The 14905-nt window shown below is 50.3% G+C and overlaps 2 protein-coding genes across 8 annotated transcripts in view; one reads left to right on the top strand and one right to left on the bottom strand.

Annotated features, from left to right (window-relative positions):
• Positions 1 to 138: 138 nt before the first annotated feature.
• On the bottom strand, positions 139 to 4205 carry BLOC1S1 (biogenesis of lysosomal organelles complex 1 subunit 1). Its single transcript, XM_054441985.2, has 4 exons — positions 3652 to 4205; positions 2843 to 2915; positions 619 to 751; positions 139 to 345 (listed from the first exon to the last, which is right to left on the bottom strand). The coding sequence occupies exons 1-4, from the start codon at positions 3794 to 3796 to the stop codon at positions 235 to 237; spliced, it is 462 nt and encodes a 153-aa protein (XP_054297960.1). The 5' UTR covers positions 3797 to 4205; the 3' UTR covers positions 139 to 234.
• The window catches only part of ITGA7 (integrin subunit alpha 7), a 29658-nt gene continuing 18627 nt past the window's right edge, over positions 3875 to 14905 (top strand). For 3 of the 7 annotated variants that reach the window (XM_054441970.2, XM_054441969.2, XM_054441968.2), the window contains exon 1: positions 11603 to 12030. In XM_054441970.2, coding sequence (XP_054297945.1) covers positions 11699 to 12030 — 332 coding nt within the window. In that variant the 5' untranslated portion in view covers positions 11603 to 11698. Of the gene's footprint in view, positions 3930 to 7091; positions 7245 to 7365; positions 7438 to 11602; positions 12031 to 14905 lie in introns of those variants that run through there. The other 4 variants (XM_054441973.2, XM_054441972.2, XM_054441971.2 and 1 more) reach the window with 4 other exon arrangements.

Genomic DNA, 14905 nt, shown 5'->3' with positions numbered 1-14905 from the left:
GAAGAGAGTTGGGACAGTAAGAGGAAGCTAGTTCCACCCTCTACCCAAAAGGTACCTGTCCCTCAGGGAAACCACCTTTGAACCTTCCACTCCCACCCCCGACACTGGAGCTAGTAGCTCTCTGAAACACACCACAGAGAAACGGAGGCTTGTGTTTTATTCAAGGCTTGTCAGCTTCCCTCCTTCCCCCTGTGGGTGAGGTAGGAGTGATAGGGTTCCGGGAGGGAACAGGGGCTAGGAAGGGGCAGACTGCAGCTGCCCTTTGTAGACATATTCCAGTGCAGTGGCAATGGTGCGCATGTCCAGCTCAATGCTCCGAGCCCAGTTCTCCACATCCCCAATTTCCTGGGAAGAGGGAAAGGACGTGAGAGCCCAGGAATCAGAATGGCTAGATATGGCTTCCAGTCTGGGGAATACGTTTTATTCATCTCCTGGAAAAGGCTTACTTGGACCCACCAACTGCTTTTCTTTCTTTCTCTACCTTTTCTGACACTGGGGCTATAGATGGGGTTTCTGGGACCACCCTACTTCCTCCTTAACCTAAACCTGAGGTAACCTGACTGGAGGCAGCCAATGGGGGCCCAGGATTGGGGTGGTGAGGTAGGGAGTATGGCCTACCTTGAGTGCCTGGTTGAAGTTCTCCACCATTCCGATCCACTGGCCTGTCTGCTTGGCAAATTGGGCAGCCTGGACCTGTAGGGTCTTCACCTCATGGTCCAGCTTTCTCTGGTTCATGTAGGCCTGGGCCACACTGGGGGGTTGGAGGAGGGAGGAGATCAGCTCACCCGGCTAGTTGGGGGTGGTCTCCGGGACTAATATTCCATTGCAGCAGTGGGAGTTCAGCCAAGAATCAGGGCTCATAATTTTGGCCATTTTTGGATGTGATGCAAATGACTACCAGTACATGCAAATAAACCCAGCTCCTTCCTTTCACTCCCAGGATTCCCAGGAGAGCCAAGCTCAGAGCTGACTAGAAACATACCAGCTCCAAACCCCAAAAAGGAGTTCCTGCAGCTGAGTGGGGGAAGGGAGGGAAAACCTGGGGTGATATCCCTGAGGAAAAAGCTGGGAGGGAAAAAGGGGCATGGAAAAACTGGGAAAATCCAGCAGGAGAAACACATCTGGCAGTGATTGGAAGCCTAGGGATCTATGCAAGAAGTTGGAGAGGGAAATTGGGCCCCTCCCTGAAGCCGGGTTAGGATGGAAGCACAAACCCCCTCCCCAGGAACCCTGGGTCAAAAGAGGGTATCCCAGGGGTTTCTTCTCGGCTCTCAGTTGCTCTCCCAAGCCTTTGCCTTCGCCCACACAGATCAAGGAACACACACACACACACACACACACACACACACACACATGCTCCCTCCCTTCTGCCTTAGGCACTATTTTTTCTTTTCAATCAAGGTACGGGCTGTGGTCACCATTACTATCATGGGGTTGGTGTCCCCAACTTTCCGCCAGTGTTTTTTGCCCTCCTCAACCCCTGCAATAATTGTTCTCCTTTATTGGCTGTTGAATTTTTCACTTCCCACCCCAAAGCTCTAGTCAGGCAGGAGATTCCACATCCGGTGCCCCCACCCACTGGAATGTGTGGGGGCTGGAGCGGGGAAGGGGTTGGTGGGGGCTGAGGGCGTGGGCAGGACACCTGACGGGGGCCAAGATAGACTGAGCCTTTGTTTTCCTTTCCGGGGAATGAGAGGAGCCGTGGGCAGCAACACAAAACCCTTTCTAATCTGGCTTTGGCTTAGCTGCCCTCTAAGCTGAAAGTGGGGTGGCATCTAGCAAAGGAAAAGAAGAGGAAGAAGCCTGGGCCAATCTCACAAACGATGGGCACAGCAGAGCCCAGGAGGTGCCAGTGTGGGAGGGAGGAAATGGGAGGGCAGACCCTGCTCCTTCTTTTTGGGAGACGGCTGGGTCACTGTCAAGGGTGGGGTAGGAACTGAAACAGACTCCCCTGAGAATTCCTGAACTCCTGGTTTTCCCCATTGACCACCTGCTTCTATATTCACACTGAGTAAAGAGAGCTGCCTGGAGAGAAGGGAGACCAGAGGCCCCAACCACAACTTTCTTTTTCTCAACCTTCCCCCAAGATGAGTAATGAAGATGACCCCAGCCCCTGCATGGCTCACTTGGATGACTCAGTCTCTGGATTCACACCAAGCTGTTCTACTTGATCTGGGGTGGAAGGTACCATACTGCCTGTCTTCCAACAGGCAGACTAGCAAATCATCATCTCTGCACGCTTCTGGGTCACTCAGGGTCAAGAGACAATGTTCTTTGCTTTTTCCCAAGTCTTTGGCTGTTACTGGCATTCTCATTTAGGGCTGGGGCAGGGTGTGGTCCCTAGAGACCCAGTAGGAAGGTAAGAGACAGTCTGGCTCTGCCATAGCTCCTGGAACAGGTTCTACTCTCACCACCACCAGCTGTGCCATCTCTTTCCTGCCAGCTGCTCCCCAGGCTTGCCAGAGGGTGGGAGGCAGAGAACGAGAGGGTGGTAAGCTGTAATGAAGGAGGGTGCTCTCCCTCCTGCTGAAGTGACAGCTGGACTTGGAAGGGTGAAGGGAGGTGGGCAGATGGCATCAAGTTGTAAATGCCAGGGAAGTTAACGTGGGGAAGGGGAAATCTGGCTGCTTCTCTAACCACTGCAGCTGTTCCTCCCCTGCCCAGTGCTAGGACTCAGAGTTGACTCAAGTTGCTCTACAAAGAGCTGGGAGGGGCGGGGTACGATAGGGGAATTAGTGGAACATCCCACCCCTTCAACAGCGGTCTGAGTGCCAGACTGGCCAGTACCTAAACTTGGGCGGGGTGGGGAAGGAGGAAACTGATGTTGATAAGAGGTTCATACCCCACATTGAGGTGATCCACCAAAGCTTCTGTCAGGCAGGTCGCTGCAGTGATAGCCTCTCGCCTCCTCTTCTCTGGGGAGAGGGGGAAAAGGAATTGGAGGGGAGACTTGGTTTTTTGAGGGGTAGTGTTAAAGGTTCCCTACCCATCCATTACTATTCTGCTAGTTGCCGAAATTTCTTAACTAATCTCTGAATGCCGGAGCTGAAAAGGACCTTGCAAAACATAGCGCAACCTCTTTCATTTTAGAGATGAGGAAACTGGTACCCTGGGAGGGAAATGGACTCACTCAGGGATGCCAGGAAGTCAGCGGCAGCGCCCAGGACTCCTGACTCCCAGGCACTCTTTCTCCATTACTTGGCCGCAGAATCGGTAACTCCGAGATTTCCAGCCCGGACTCAGGAAACAACTGCCCCACCTCCGTTCCGGTTATTTCAGGCCTCCCAGAAGCCCATCTCTGGGGGGTTCCCCACACCCTCCTCCCTCCAGAGTCACTCCTTCCCGCCGCCAGGACGAGAGGCTCCCAGGGCCAATAGGCAGGGCGCTCCGGGGCAGGGGCGGGGCTAAGGTGCGGCAGGTCGGGGGTTGGAGGCGTTGCCGAGGGGACCGGAGTATTGCCCAAGGGACCGGAGCCAGTTGGCAAGGGAAAGGAGTTTCAAAAAAAGCCGCCCTGAAATTCCCTCTCCCCCATGCCCGTTGCCTGCTAGCTGGCGTCTTTCCCTGGATATGGGTAGTTACTCGAGATCCAGGCTCCAGGCTGAAGCTAGGCCGCGGCCGAAGAGAAAACGGCTGACAGGATATTTGGCTCACCCTGCAGCTCCTTGCGTTCATTCTGCTTGGCCTGGTGTTCTTTTAGGAGGCGGGACAGCATGGTCACGTCGGGCTGGGGGCTGGGTACGCCGGGCCCCCTCCGGCTCCGGAAGCTGGAACGCTCACCTCGGCTCCCCGGGGCCATGTCACGTGACCGCTGTGTCACGTGAGGTTGGGAACCGCCCTCTTGAGACGTTGGGTGGAGATCTTGGCGGGGAAGAGAGGTTGAGGGTTGCTGAGGGCAGGTGAAGTGTTCTTTATTGGGAGCTTAGTTTTTGGTGAGTGTTGGAAGAAGTATTTTCTAATACTTATATTGCCAAGCCAGTTTTTAACATTTCCTGTGGATCTCAGGCTTCGAGGGCCGGTGGTGTCAGGCCGTCTATCACCGTTTGGTTGAGGGAGCAGAAGCTCCCTGGACTCATTTAAATTATTCTCCTTCCCTCTCCTTACCTCCTGGTAGTGCTAGCTGGTTCTCAGTTGATTCCCAGTTCCTTCCCTCAAGGAGAGAATGCTTTCCTGTCTCTCCCAACCCTCTTTCTTCTCACTGCCCCACTGAAGTCTCTCAGCTCTGGGTGATCATTGTAGAGAAGCATTTTAGGCACTTCAGACAGCCTCCTAGGGAGCTTGGCTAACTTGGCGGGCTGTGTGAATGTAGAATTTCATCTCTGTCCTTTTGTGGTCAGGAATGCGAACCCATTTCAGTCTTAGCAGAAGCGTAAGTGCTGTGCCAAAGTAAAAAGTAATTTATATAAGGTCTCTGTGAACTAAAAAGAAATGCTTCCGGGATTAACTCCAGCGAGAACAATTATAAACATCATGAGCATATTCTTGCTACTGGTACAATCTCTCTCGGTGCACCTTGCACTAACATGTTGGGTGACTTTGGGCAAGTTGCTCACCATTCTAGGTTCTAGTTTTCTCTTTAGTAAAACTGGGAGAAGGGATTGGATTAAATCGGTGGTTCTCAACCCTGGCTAAGCATTAGAATCTAAACATTAGAATCACAGAAATCACAAGGCTTATAAAAATGCCTTGATTAGCCGGGTGCGGTGGCTCACGCCCGTAATCCCAGCACTTTGGGAGGCCGAGGCGAGCGGCTCACGAGGTCAGGAGTTCGAGACCAGGCTAACCAACATGGTGAAACCTTGTCTCTACTAAAAATACAAAATTTAGCCAGGCGTGGTGGCGCACGCCTGTAATCCCAGCTACTCAGGAGGCTGAGGCAGGAGAATCGCTTGAATCTGGGAGGCAGAGGTTGCAATGAGCCGAGATCACGCCACTGAACTCCAGCCTGGGCGACAGAGTGGGATTCTGTCTCAAAAAAAAAAAAAAGCCTTGATTCCAGACTAATTAAATAGAATCTAAGGAGTGAAGACCAAATATCAGTATATATATATGTATGTACATATGTATATATGTGTATATATGTATGTATATGTATATATGTATATATAAAATTATTATTATTTTTTGAGACAGAGTCTCGCTCTGTCGCCTAGGCTGGAGTGCAGTGGTGTGATCTCAGCTGACTGCAACCTCCACCTCCTGGGTTCAAGCGATTCTCCTGCCTCAGCCTCCTGAGTAGCTGGGATTACAGGCGTGTGCCACCACACTTGGCTAATTTTTGTATTTTTAGTAGAGACGGGGTTTCACCATGTTGGTCAGACTGGTCTTGAACTCCTGACCTCAGGTGATCTGCCCACCTCGGCCTCCCAAAGTGCTGGGATTACAGGTGTGAGCCACCGTGCCCGGCCTCATCAGTATATTTTAAAAGCTGTTCTGGTGATTCTAATGTGTATCCAGGGTTGAAACTCACTGGGCTAAACCATATCTAAAACTATTTCCAACTTTGGCATTCTCTCATTTTGTGATTCGTTGGCATAGTTGAAGTTGACGTCATTATATTTACTTGCAGGGGGAGGAGAAATGGGTGCTGATTGAGTTAGAAGAAAACATTCTTGAATTTTCTGAGTAAGATTTGAGAATTACTGATCAATGATTCATTCAGCTTTTTGCAGAATAGCATCCCAAATCCTGGGAGATGTGCAACTGTCAAAGGATTAGTGAGGAGAAGCACATGAAATGCTTAAGTGGCAGCATAAAGCAAAACACTTTAAGTGCCAAAATAAAAATTCTAATAAAAACATTAGATACTGTGTATATGTATCTAAATTATATGTGTACTGTACCTTCTTTTTAAACATTTCTTAGTACTCATCATAGTCAAGCACTTTACATGTATGTATTCATTTAATCCCTAGAACAGTTCTATGGAATATTATTATGAGTATTGCAAATTTGCAGATGAAGAATCTGAGGTACAACGCAGTTAAGTAATAGAGTTCATTAGTGGTAGAGCTAGGTTACAAATCCAGGCTATCTGACTCTAGAGCCTGAGTCTTACCACTGTATATTGCATAAACCACAGTTGAGACCCCAGGAGGGTAGACCCAGAGCACTTTTCTGGGAATCTCTCTGTCTCTAATCATTATGCCCCTCTAGCTTGCTGGGCATGAGCTGTAGGGAATCCTGGCAGGGGAGGAGTGTTTGGGAAGAGGCTCTGCTCCAGAGAAGGGCTAATCAATAGAAGCGGGAAGAGTGAGAACATCACAGGGCAGCCTGGCTCTGTCCTTCCCCCTCTCTGGCTCCAGCTTCCAACTGCAGTGAGCAAGCAAAATAGAGGCAGATTGGAAATGCCTGGTGCCTCACCTCCAGAGCTGTGGGGCCTGGAAGAGAAGGACATGGGTTGCGAGTGTCAAGATAATGGTGACATGGGATAAGTGAAACAGGGTGAGGGCTAATGTCGGGGGTTAGTGTTGGGTGGGTCTCAAGGGTGAGTCTAAATGTTAAGATTAGGCCGACTCAGGGAGAGTGTCAGGCCCATCCTGTATTACCCTCACCCTTCTTGGCACAACTGCCTGACATTTTCACAATTGGTATGGAGACTGCCAGGATTCTGCAGACATTAGCCTCTCCCTCCTCTCCCATACACTGGCTGTTCCTTTGCCCTAGAGCTGAGCAGAGGACATGGGGTATCTGTATCTAGTGTCCCCATCTGATCTCTCTAGGGTTATCCTCCATCTGTTCTTTTTCTGGGCCTTTATTATTCACTCTCTAACCTTAGTTTCTGCTGCGGTTGAAGCTTAGCTTCACTTGTCCTTGGGAGAGATGGACACAAGTCGCATACATATCTATCTGGAGAATGACTCTTGAAATTTGAAGTCGCTTTCTGCTCACCTCTCCTTACAATTTCCTACTCAGATTATTTTCCCTTGGACTGAATGAATGCAACTCCACACTCCTTTCTTCACTCATTTCCCTCTTCTTTTGAGGTCTCTTTCAGAGTTAGCTTTAATTAGCAAGCTCCAAACTGACTGGCTGGGCCAAACAGGGCTGGAAGCTGCTGAGTTGTTAGAGGTTGGATGAGGGCTGAGGGAGGACACAGAGTGAGTAGACAAGGCTTCACATACTGGGAAATCTGGCTGGGCTTCAAGAGAGGGGGTTGGTGGTGGTGTGGCTAAGTTCCAAATGTTGGCCAGAAGCCAGTGCTCAAAGAAAGGGGGCCCTCAAGACAGTCTAAATGGCTCCCTTTGGTAAGTGACCTCCCAGTCCTTCTCAAGTGTAAGGGTTTCTTTTGGATCGTCAAAGACCAGAGCGGTCAAGCTGTTTCCCCACTGAATTCCCTCAATCACATTTATGTTCTTTTCCTCCCAGCCACTCCCATAGTTCAAGCTTTGACTACAACCAGAATTCAGAGGCAGGCAGAAGGATTCCAGTGCTGGAGAGGTGAGTGAAGTGAAAAAGTTCTCATGGTGTGCGTGTTGGGATGGAAAAGCCTGACCCTGGGACATAAGCTCCAAGCCTCTGTTGCCAGATGAGGTGGAGGGAGAAGTTAGCCCTGAAGTGTGTGTTCTGGAAGTGTTTGCTTGTAAGCTAGAGACAACAGTTGCAAAAAATGTGATTTGAGGGAGCTGAAAAATACTGATCTCAAAGCGGGGAAGAAGATGTTGAAAAGGGAAGGAGCTGGAGAAAGCCTCAGCTTCCACTCATACAAGAGCTAAAGGGCTAAAATCTTGGCTGGATCTGGACATTTCTCAACTTCTAAAATTTTGGAAATTTTTGTAAAAATTATTAATCTTTCATTTTTAAATTTATTTTAAAAATTCAGTTTCTCAGTCATACTAGCCACGTTTCTTTTTCTTTTTCTTTTTTTTTTGAGACAGAGTCTCACTCTGTTGCCCAGGCTGAAGTACAGTGTATTAATCTGTTCCATGGAGTGGAGTGGATAATCTATTCCAAGGATTATCATTTTACTTTGTTAATGGTATCCTTAGAAGCACAACATTTTTTAATTTTTTTTTTTTTTTTTTTTTGAGACAGAGTCTCACTCTGTCCCCCAGGCTGGAGTGCAGTGGTGCTATCTCTGCTCACTGCAGCCTCTGCCTTCTGGGTTCAAGCGATTCTTGTGCCTCAGCCTCCTGAGTAGCTGGGATTACAGGTGTGTACCACCACGCCCAGCTGATTTTTGCATTTTTAGTAGAGATGGGTTTTTGTCATATTGGCCAGGCTGGTCTCAAACTCCTGACCTCAAGTGATCCGCCTTCCTCCCTCCCAAAGTGCTGGGATTACGGGTGTGAGCCACTATGTCTGGCTTGGAAATTATTTTGAAATAATTATAGATCAGAGGAAGTTGTAAAAATAGCACATGAAGTCTTGTGTACCTTTCACTCAGTTTCCCCTAATGGTGACATCTTATGTAACTAGCATAAAATCAAAACCAAAAAGTTGATATTGGTACAGTATTGTTAACTGGCCTGCAGGCCTTACTCAGTTTTCACCATTTTTTACATGCATTTATTTGTTTGTTTTTAGTTCTGTGCAGTTTTATATCATGTATAGATTTGGATAATCACCACCACAATCAAGATACAAAACCCATCACCACAAAGGAACCCCCTTGTGCTATTCCTTTATATTTGTCCCCACCCCCCTCCATCCTTGTCCCCTGGCAGCCAGTAATCTGGTCTTCATCTCTATAGTTTTGTCATTTTGAGAATGGTATGCGATTTGAGAATGGTAATACAGTTTCAGCATTTTTTGTTTGGAGACAGGGTCTCACTCTATTGCCCAGGCTGGAGTGCAGTGGCAAGATCATGGCTCACTGCAGCCTTCATCTCCTGGGCTCAAGTGACGCTCCCGCCTAGCCTCCTGAGTAGCTGGGACCACAGATTTGGCTAACTTTTGTATTTTTTGTAGAGATGGAGGTCTCCCTATGTTGCCCAGGCTGGTCTCCAACTCCTGGGCTCAAGTGATCCTCCTGCCTTGGCCTCTCAAAGTGCTGGGATTACAGGCATGAGCCACTGTGCCCAGCTCAGCATTAATTTTTAATTTAACTAATTCCTAAGCTCTTGACTGAAATACAAGAAGTTCTCTAACAGTTTATTTATTTTAATATTGAGCTTACCCCATTCTCTGGATCCTTCTAGTTTTTTTTTTTTTTTTTCTTTTTTTCTGACATGGAGTCTCTGTCACCCAGGCTGGAGTGCAGTGGTGCCATCTCAGCTCACTGCAACCTCCGTCTCCTGCGTTCAAGTGATTCTTATGCCTCAGTCTCCAGAGTAGCTGGGATTACAGGTACCCGCCACCACACCCGGCTAATTTTTGTATTTTTAGTAGAGACAGGGTTTCACTGTGTTGGTCCGGCTGGTCTTGAACTTCTGATCTCAGGTGATCCGCCTGCTTCGGCCTCCCAAAGTGCTGGGATTATAGGCGTGAACCACCGCGCCCGGCCCCCTCTAGTTTCTCAATTTCCCTCTTCACCTACAATATTATCTTTCACTCCAACATTCTGGTCTCATTTCTCCTTGAGAGAAATCTACATGTCTAAATTTACTAGGCTGGTCTAGCGTGCTCTTATGTGTTCCCCTCCCTCCCTTGCCCCTCTATTTATAGCCAGGCTAATTTTGGGTGGCCTCTCTCTCTCTTCTTTCCTGATCTTTCCTCCTGTGGTGGTGAGGTGACTTCTCAAATATTTGGAGAGAGGAGGTCAGAAGCAGATTCTTGGCATCTGATTTCAGCCCTGGATCACAGAAGCCAGTGGAGTGGGAATGGAGACAGGCAAAAGCTGCAGGTGCCGATAGAAGGCAGCTTGGGCTCTAAAGGCATTCTGAGCTGGGGTCAGGGGCGGGGGGGCCTGGGCAGGGAGTCAGTAGTCCCAGTTCTATCCTAATTTTGCAATTCTGCATTCCGATGTCAGCTCTTCTCTACTGTGTGGGGCTCTGAGATATTAAAAAGGATGGGGAGGGCATGGTGAAAGTAGAATCCTGGTGCCAGCCCTTCTGACAGCATATGTATTTCCTTATAGTACCTGTTTAGAGATGTGTTAGTGCTCTGGAGGGGATATCCACAGGTGTAGTATTGGAAAACAGAGGGCCAGACTTCCAAATGTCTGTTAACTTATCCAAGGCAAAGACTGTCCCAGGGCAGCAGAGTGAGAACCCACTTTTTTTTTTTTTTTCAAAGAAGTATAATCCTTAACAATGAATTAGGAAAGACAAAGAGAACACAGGAAGAGGAAGGAGGTAGGACACTTATTGGAACTTTTAAGAAAGGGAAAGAGAAGAAAGAATCTTAAGAATATGATAGTGTTTGAAGAGCAGAGACAACATTAGAAACATTGAGAAATACTCTGAGAAAGATTCCAAGTGTGACAGAGACAAGAATGATGACAAAATAGAATTTGGGATGAGACAAAATCAGATAGTGAGAGAGAGAAGGGAAGATGGACAGATGTGTATTCACAAGACCAACACCAGTAAGTGAGGGGAGTAGGAAGGGGAAGTGGGAGCACTCGAGGTTCCCATTATGCCAAATTATTTCCTGTCTCTCCTCCTGGCCCCATTTCTGTATCAGAGTTATAAATAGCAGAGAGTTGGAAAGTGTACCCCCACCCCCTTGCCTCTGTCCCAGCCTGAGGGAAAGGGAGAGGAAGAGGGACAGGCCATTGGGTCCCTGTGGAGATCCCATCTCAGCCCCACCCAGGTCCTGCTGAGCCAGCCCAGGACTCTGCCCCCTCCCATCCCCTTTCACGAATAGGAAATGTGCAGTCCTGGGAAGGGTCTGGTAGCTGGGGACACCCTTTACATTCCTCTGCCTCTTGGGTCCAGTCTCTTTCATCTTGGCCTTCTTTGACACCCACTCCTCTCCCCACTGCTTAATTTCCTCTTCCTGTAATCATCCCCAGTCGTTTTCTTTTCTCCCTTCATTCCATCCCTTGTCAATTAACCTCTTGCCCTTCTTTCTTCCTCTCTATTCCTTTCCTTTTTCCATTTCTCCATTTGCTCCCCGTATCTCCCGAGTTTCTCTCTCTCTTCTTGCCTCTTTTTCTCTGTTCCCTTGAATCCTGACGATGTGTCTAGCACTGCTGTGGTCATTGCCGGGCTGGGGGCGGGGGATGGGATAGGATTGGGGAGGGCAGCGGTCTGATCCCAACAGCAGAAAGAGTGCTCTATGTGACCATGGGGGAACTGCACCCAGGCCCAGGACCGCTCCCCTTTCATTTCCTCTGTATCTGCACATCTCTCTTCCCAGGTTGTCTTTTAGCGTCTTGCCAACTTCTCATCTCTTACCCTCCTTCCTCTGTTTCAGCCCCTCTCTTTCTATCTGTACTTCTCTCCCTCCGCATTCCAAGGCGCCGCCTCCATCACTCCCGGGGTGGGGATGGGGTGGGGGGAGAAGGGGAGAGGAGAGCGCCGCGCAGGGGCGGAGCCGGAGACGGTGCTGGGCTTGGGGGGCGTGGTGGTGGGGGGTCAGCAAGGCTAGTTTCCACCCCAGCCACCAGCCTGGGCATCCCCTTGGAGACGCGCTTGGGTCTCCACCTGCCGCGGGAGCGAGGGGCGGAGTCGGGGGCGGGGCCTGGGTGGCGTCCCCGGGAGAGGAGGCGAGAGCCGGAGTGGACCCCGGAGCTGCGGCTGCTGTAGTTGTCCTAGCCGGTGCTGGGGCGGCGAGGTGGCGGAGCGGCGGGCGGGAGGGAGGGCTGGCGGGGCGAATGACTGGGAGACGTCTGAAAGACCAACGAGACTTCGGAGACCAGAGACGCCCCTGGGGGGACCTGGGGCTTGGGGCGTGCGAGAGTTCCCTTGCATTCGCTGGGAGCGCGCGCGGGGATCGTCCCATGGCCGGGGCTCGGAGCCGCGACCCTTGGGGGGCCTCCGGGATTTGCTACCTTTTTGGCTCCCTGCTCGTCGAACTGCTTTTCTCACGGGCTGTCGCCTTCAATCTGGACGTGATGGGTGCGTTGCTCAAGGAGGGCGAGCCAGGCAGCCTCTTCGGCTTCTCTGTGGCCCTGCACCGGCAGTTGCAGCCCCAACCCCAGAGCTGGTGAGTCACCGCACCCGCCCAGAGTCGCCATGCCCGAGCCACAGATCGTCCCCCTCACCACTCTGCGGGCCACCTCATTTCTCTGTTTTCTAGCCCCACCAAGACCTAGACTGCCCACAGACATCCCACATCCCAACCTGGAGCCTTGCCTCATCTGGCTTGCGTCTGAAGCTGCACTTCCCGGCCCTGAGACCCAGTATTTTGCTTTAGGGATGAGTTGGAAAGCAAGGTTCTTGTCTTGGCAGCGAACCATCTCCTTCTTCTGGGCCTTTCCCCCAACTTGCATCCTTGATCCAGCCCCAGGGCCTCTGGCTCCCCTGCTTCTTCCAAGGGCTGAATTCCCCAAGGGAGGGAGACTGTCTGTGTCTGCTTAGAATGGGAGGAGATGGAAAGGACATAGAAGTTGAGGGTGCCATGAGAGGGATGCATGCAGGGCAGACTCCAGAAATAACTTCCTGCTGGAGCATTGCCATGGATGGAATGAGGGCAGCAGGGCACTGGAAGTCCAGGAGAGAGCTTCCACTTCTGTGGCTTAAGATCACGGGAAGATTGGGAGAGGATCTGCAGGTCTGGCAACCTGCAGTAGGTGGCTTGGTGATAGAGAGTGGCAGCAAACTGAACCCTCAAAGTACTAGTAGCAGTAGTAATAGCCGCAGCAGCTGTAGCAGTGAGAGATCCAGGAAGGATGCTGGCCAGGCTGCTCCCCTTCCTCCTCCTTAGCAAATTCCCAACTCCAGGAATCTCAGCAGCAGGGAAAGGCCAGGAGGAGTAAGGGGTGGAGGACAATGCTAATTCTTTCTAATCAGTTCAGGACTCATGGGAGATGGATATACTTTTGTGAGGGGCCTGTGACTGGTCATGTTGCCTGTATCCTTGGCTCTCGCTACATGTCCGATTGTAAAAAGGGAGGCCAGAGGTGAAGAAAGCTTCTCACCTGCTCCTGCTAGGGGGCTTTTCTCTCTTCAACCAGTGCCTAAGCCACATTAAGTATCCATTACCGGGATCAATGCTGTCCACTGGGACTGTCTTCTCCCTCTACTATTGGTCTGGGGGCAGGGGGGCAGGGACAAGAGCTTATTTCTCCTCACTTGCTTGGGGAGTAGGGGCCTAGCTCTAATCTTTCTTCTTCCATTATCCCTATCATCTGGTAGCAGGGTCAGTGGTCCCCAAAACTTTGGGAGAGATAGAAAGCAACGGACTTCATCTCCTCTTCTGTTTACCATCTGCTTCCTCTTTCACCTTTGCTCCCTCCCTCCCTTCCTCCCTCCTTCTCCATCTGCCGGAGTTCGAGGACTGGAGGCCTTTTTAGGACATGCTGAACTCTCTAAGCTATTTCCAGGCAGATTCTAGGTTATTTTTAATAGCCTGGTCTCTTGTCATTTCCCCCTCCTCTCTGAAGGTGGCCCCTGATTCCGTCTCCCAGAGCCAAGCTGGGGCCTTTCCCAGAGGGCCTGACTGCCTCACCCTGCTTTTGCTCCAGCAGGGGGTGCTCTGCTGCTGGGGGGCGGGGGGCATGTGAGAGGCCAGGCACCTGCTCAGTCCCTAGCTTTTGAGTTGCAGGTGGCCTGCCTTAGCACTCACTGATGAAAAAAACTTCTTGCCTATTTTGATGTCTTTTAGTCTAGCTCTGGGATGAGACTTTAACCTTTGCTGTGTGGTTCCAGCCTCATTTATTTCCTTCAATTGTAAAATGGATATAAACAATAGTATTGCTACATAGGGTTGTTGTGCAGATTAAGAGTTCTTAATATATGTAAAATGCTTAGAATAGTGCATAGCCCGCAGTGAGTGCTGTGAAAGTGTTAGTAGTATTGCTATTCTTGTATTGTGATTCACAGAGCGCCTTACAGAGATTCTGGATCCAAAGGCTTGGCTAGAGGGCCTCCCTGGCTGAGCCAGCCTTCCAGGCCAAGCATCCTCCCCAGAGGGCCACCCAGATTGAGAGGGGCCAAAGAGGGGCTGGACTTGGGCTGGGGCCCTGGAGTGTGTGGAGAATCGAGAAGTGCAGTGGTCATGGGCTACTCCTTTGTCTTCACTTAGCTGAGCTCCCAGGGGGTCCCTCTGCCCCCAGCTGCCAACACTTTTTTTTTTTTTTTTTTGCTTTTCTCTTTGCAGTGGCTGCACTGTGGCTGTCCAGAAGCCTGGGGTGGTTAGGGCTCATGGCATGAAGCCAGGAAGGAGTGTGTGTGGCTGGACCAGAGGTGGAGGGACTAGAGAGGATGTGGCTGGGTGCTCTTGTTCCACTAGGGATCGACTGGTCTCTTCTCCACCAAGAGCGGACTGGGCATATCTATGCACTCAGCTTATTTCTTCCACATGGGACCCTCCCCTCCTCCCTACTTTTGGCCTCCAGAGGAGATGTGAACATAGAACAAGGTTAACTTATCTGGGTGCTTAGCTATGCACTGACCAGCTGTGATACTGGGTATCTCTATGAGTCCACAAAATGTGTGTGTTCAGTAAACACATTCTGACACTCCCTGTGGGGCAAGCACAAAGACGAAAAGACAGCCCCGACCCTCAGAGAGATGGCCACTTCTATGTTTGGAGGCTGGGGGTACTGCTGACTTGCCTGAAGGTTGCCATTTATTTGTGCAGGGCTGTATCACCCCGTTTCCTTTTCTGCCCAGGGTACCCTCATCTCCCTACTCTCTCCTTCCCTTTCTGGGGTGGTCTCAGTGTTCTAGAGACAGGTCAGTCACTGGGTGGAGTGGCAAAGTGTTGGAGTTAGGCCCATGTGGATTTGAATTCCAGCATCACTGCTTAATGTCTTTGAGTGAGTTTCCTCATCTGAAAGACAAGAAAAGAATCCTTATCTCATAGGACTGTTGTGATGATTAAATGACATAATGCATGTGACTTGCCTATCCTGGTG

Source organism: Pongo pygmaeus, chromosome 10, assembly GCF_028885625.2.
Source record: "Pongo pygmaeus isolate AG05252 chromosome 10, NHGRI_mPonPyg2-v2.0_pri, whole genome shotgun sequence".
In the NCBI taxonomy this organism is placed as follows: Eukaryota; Metazoa; Chordata; class Mammalia; order Primates; family Hominidae; genus Pongo; species Pongo pygmaeus.
This window is presented reverse-complemented; position numbering and strand designations above follow the sequence as displayed.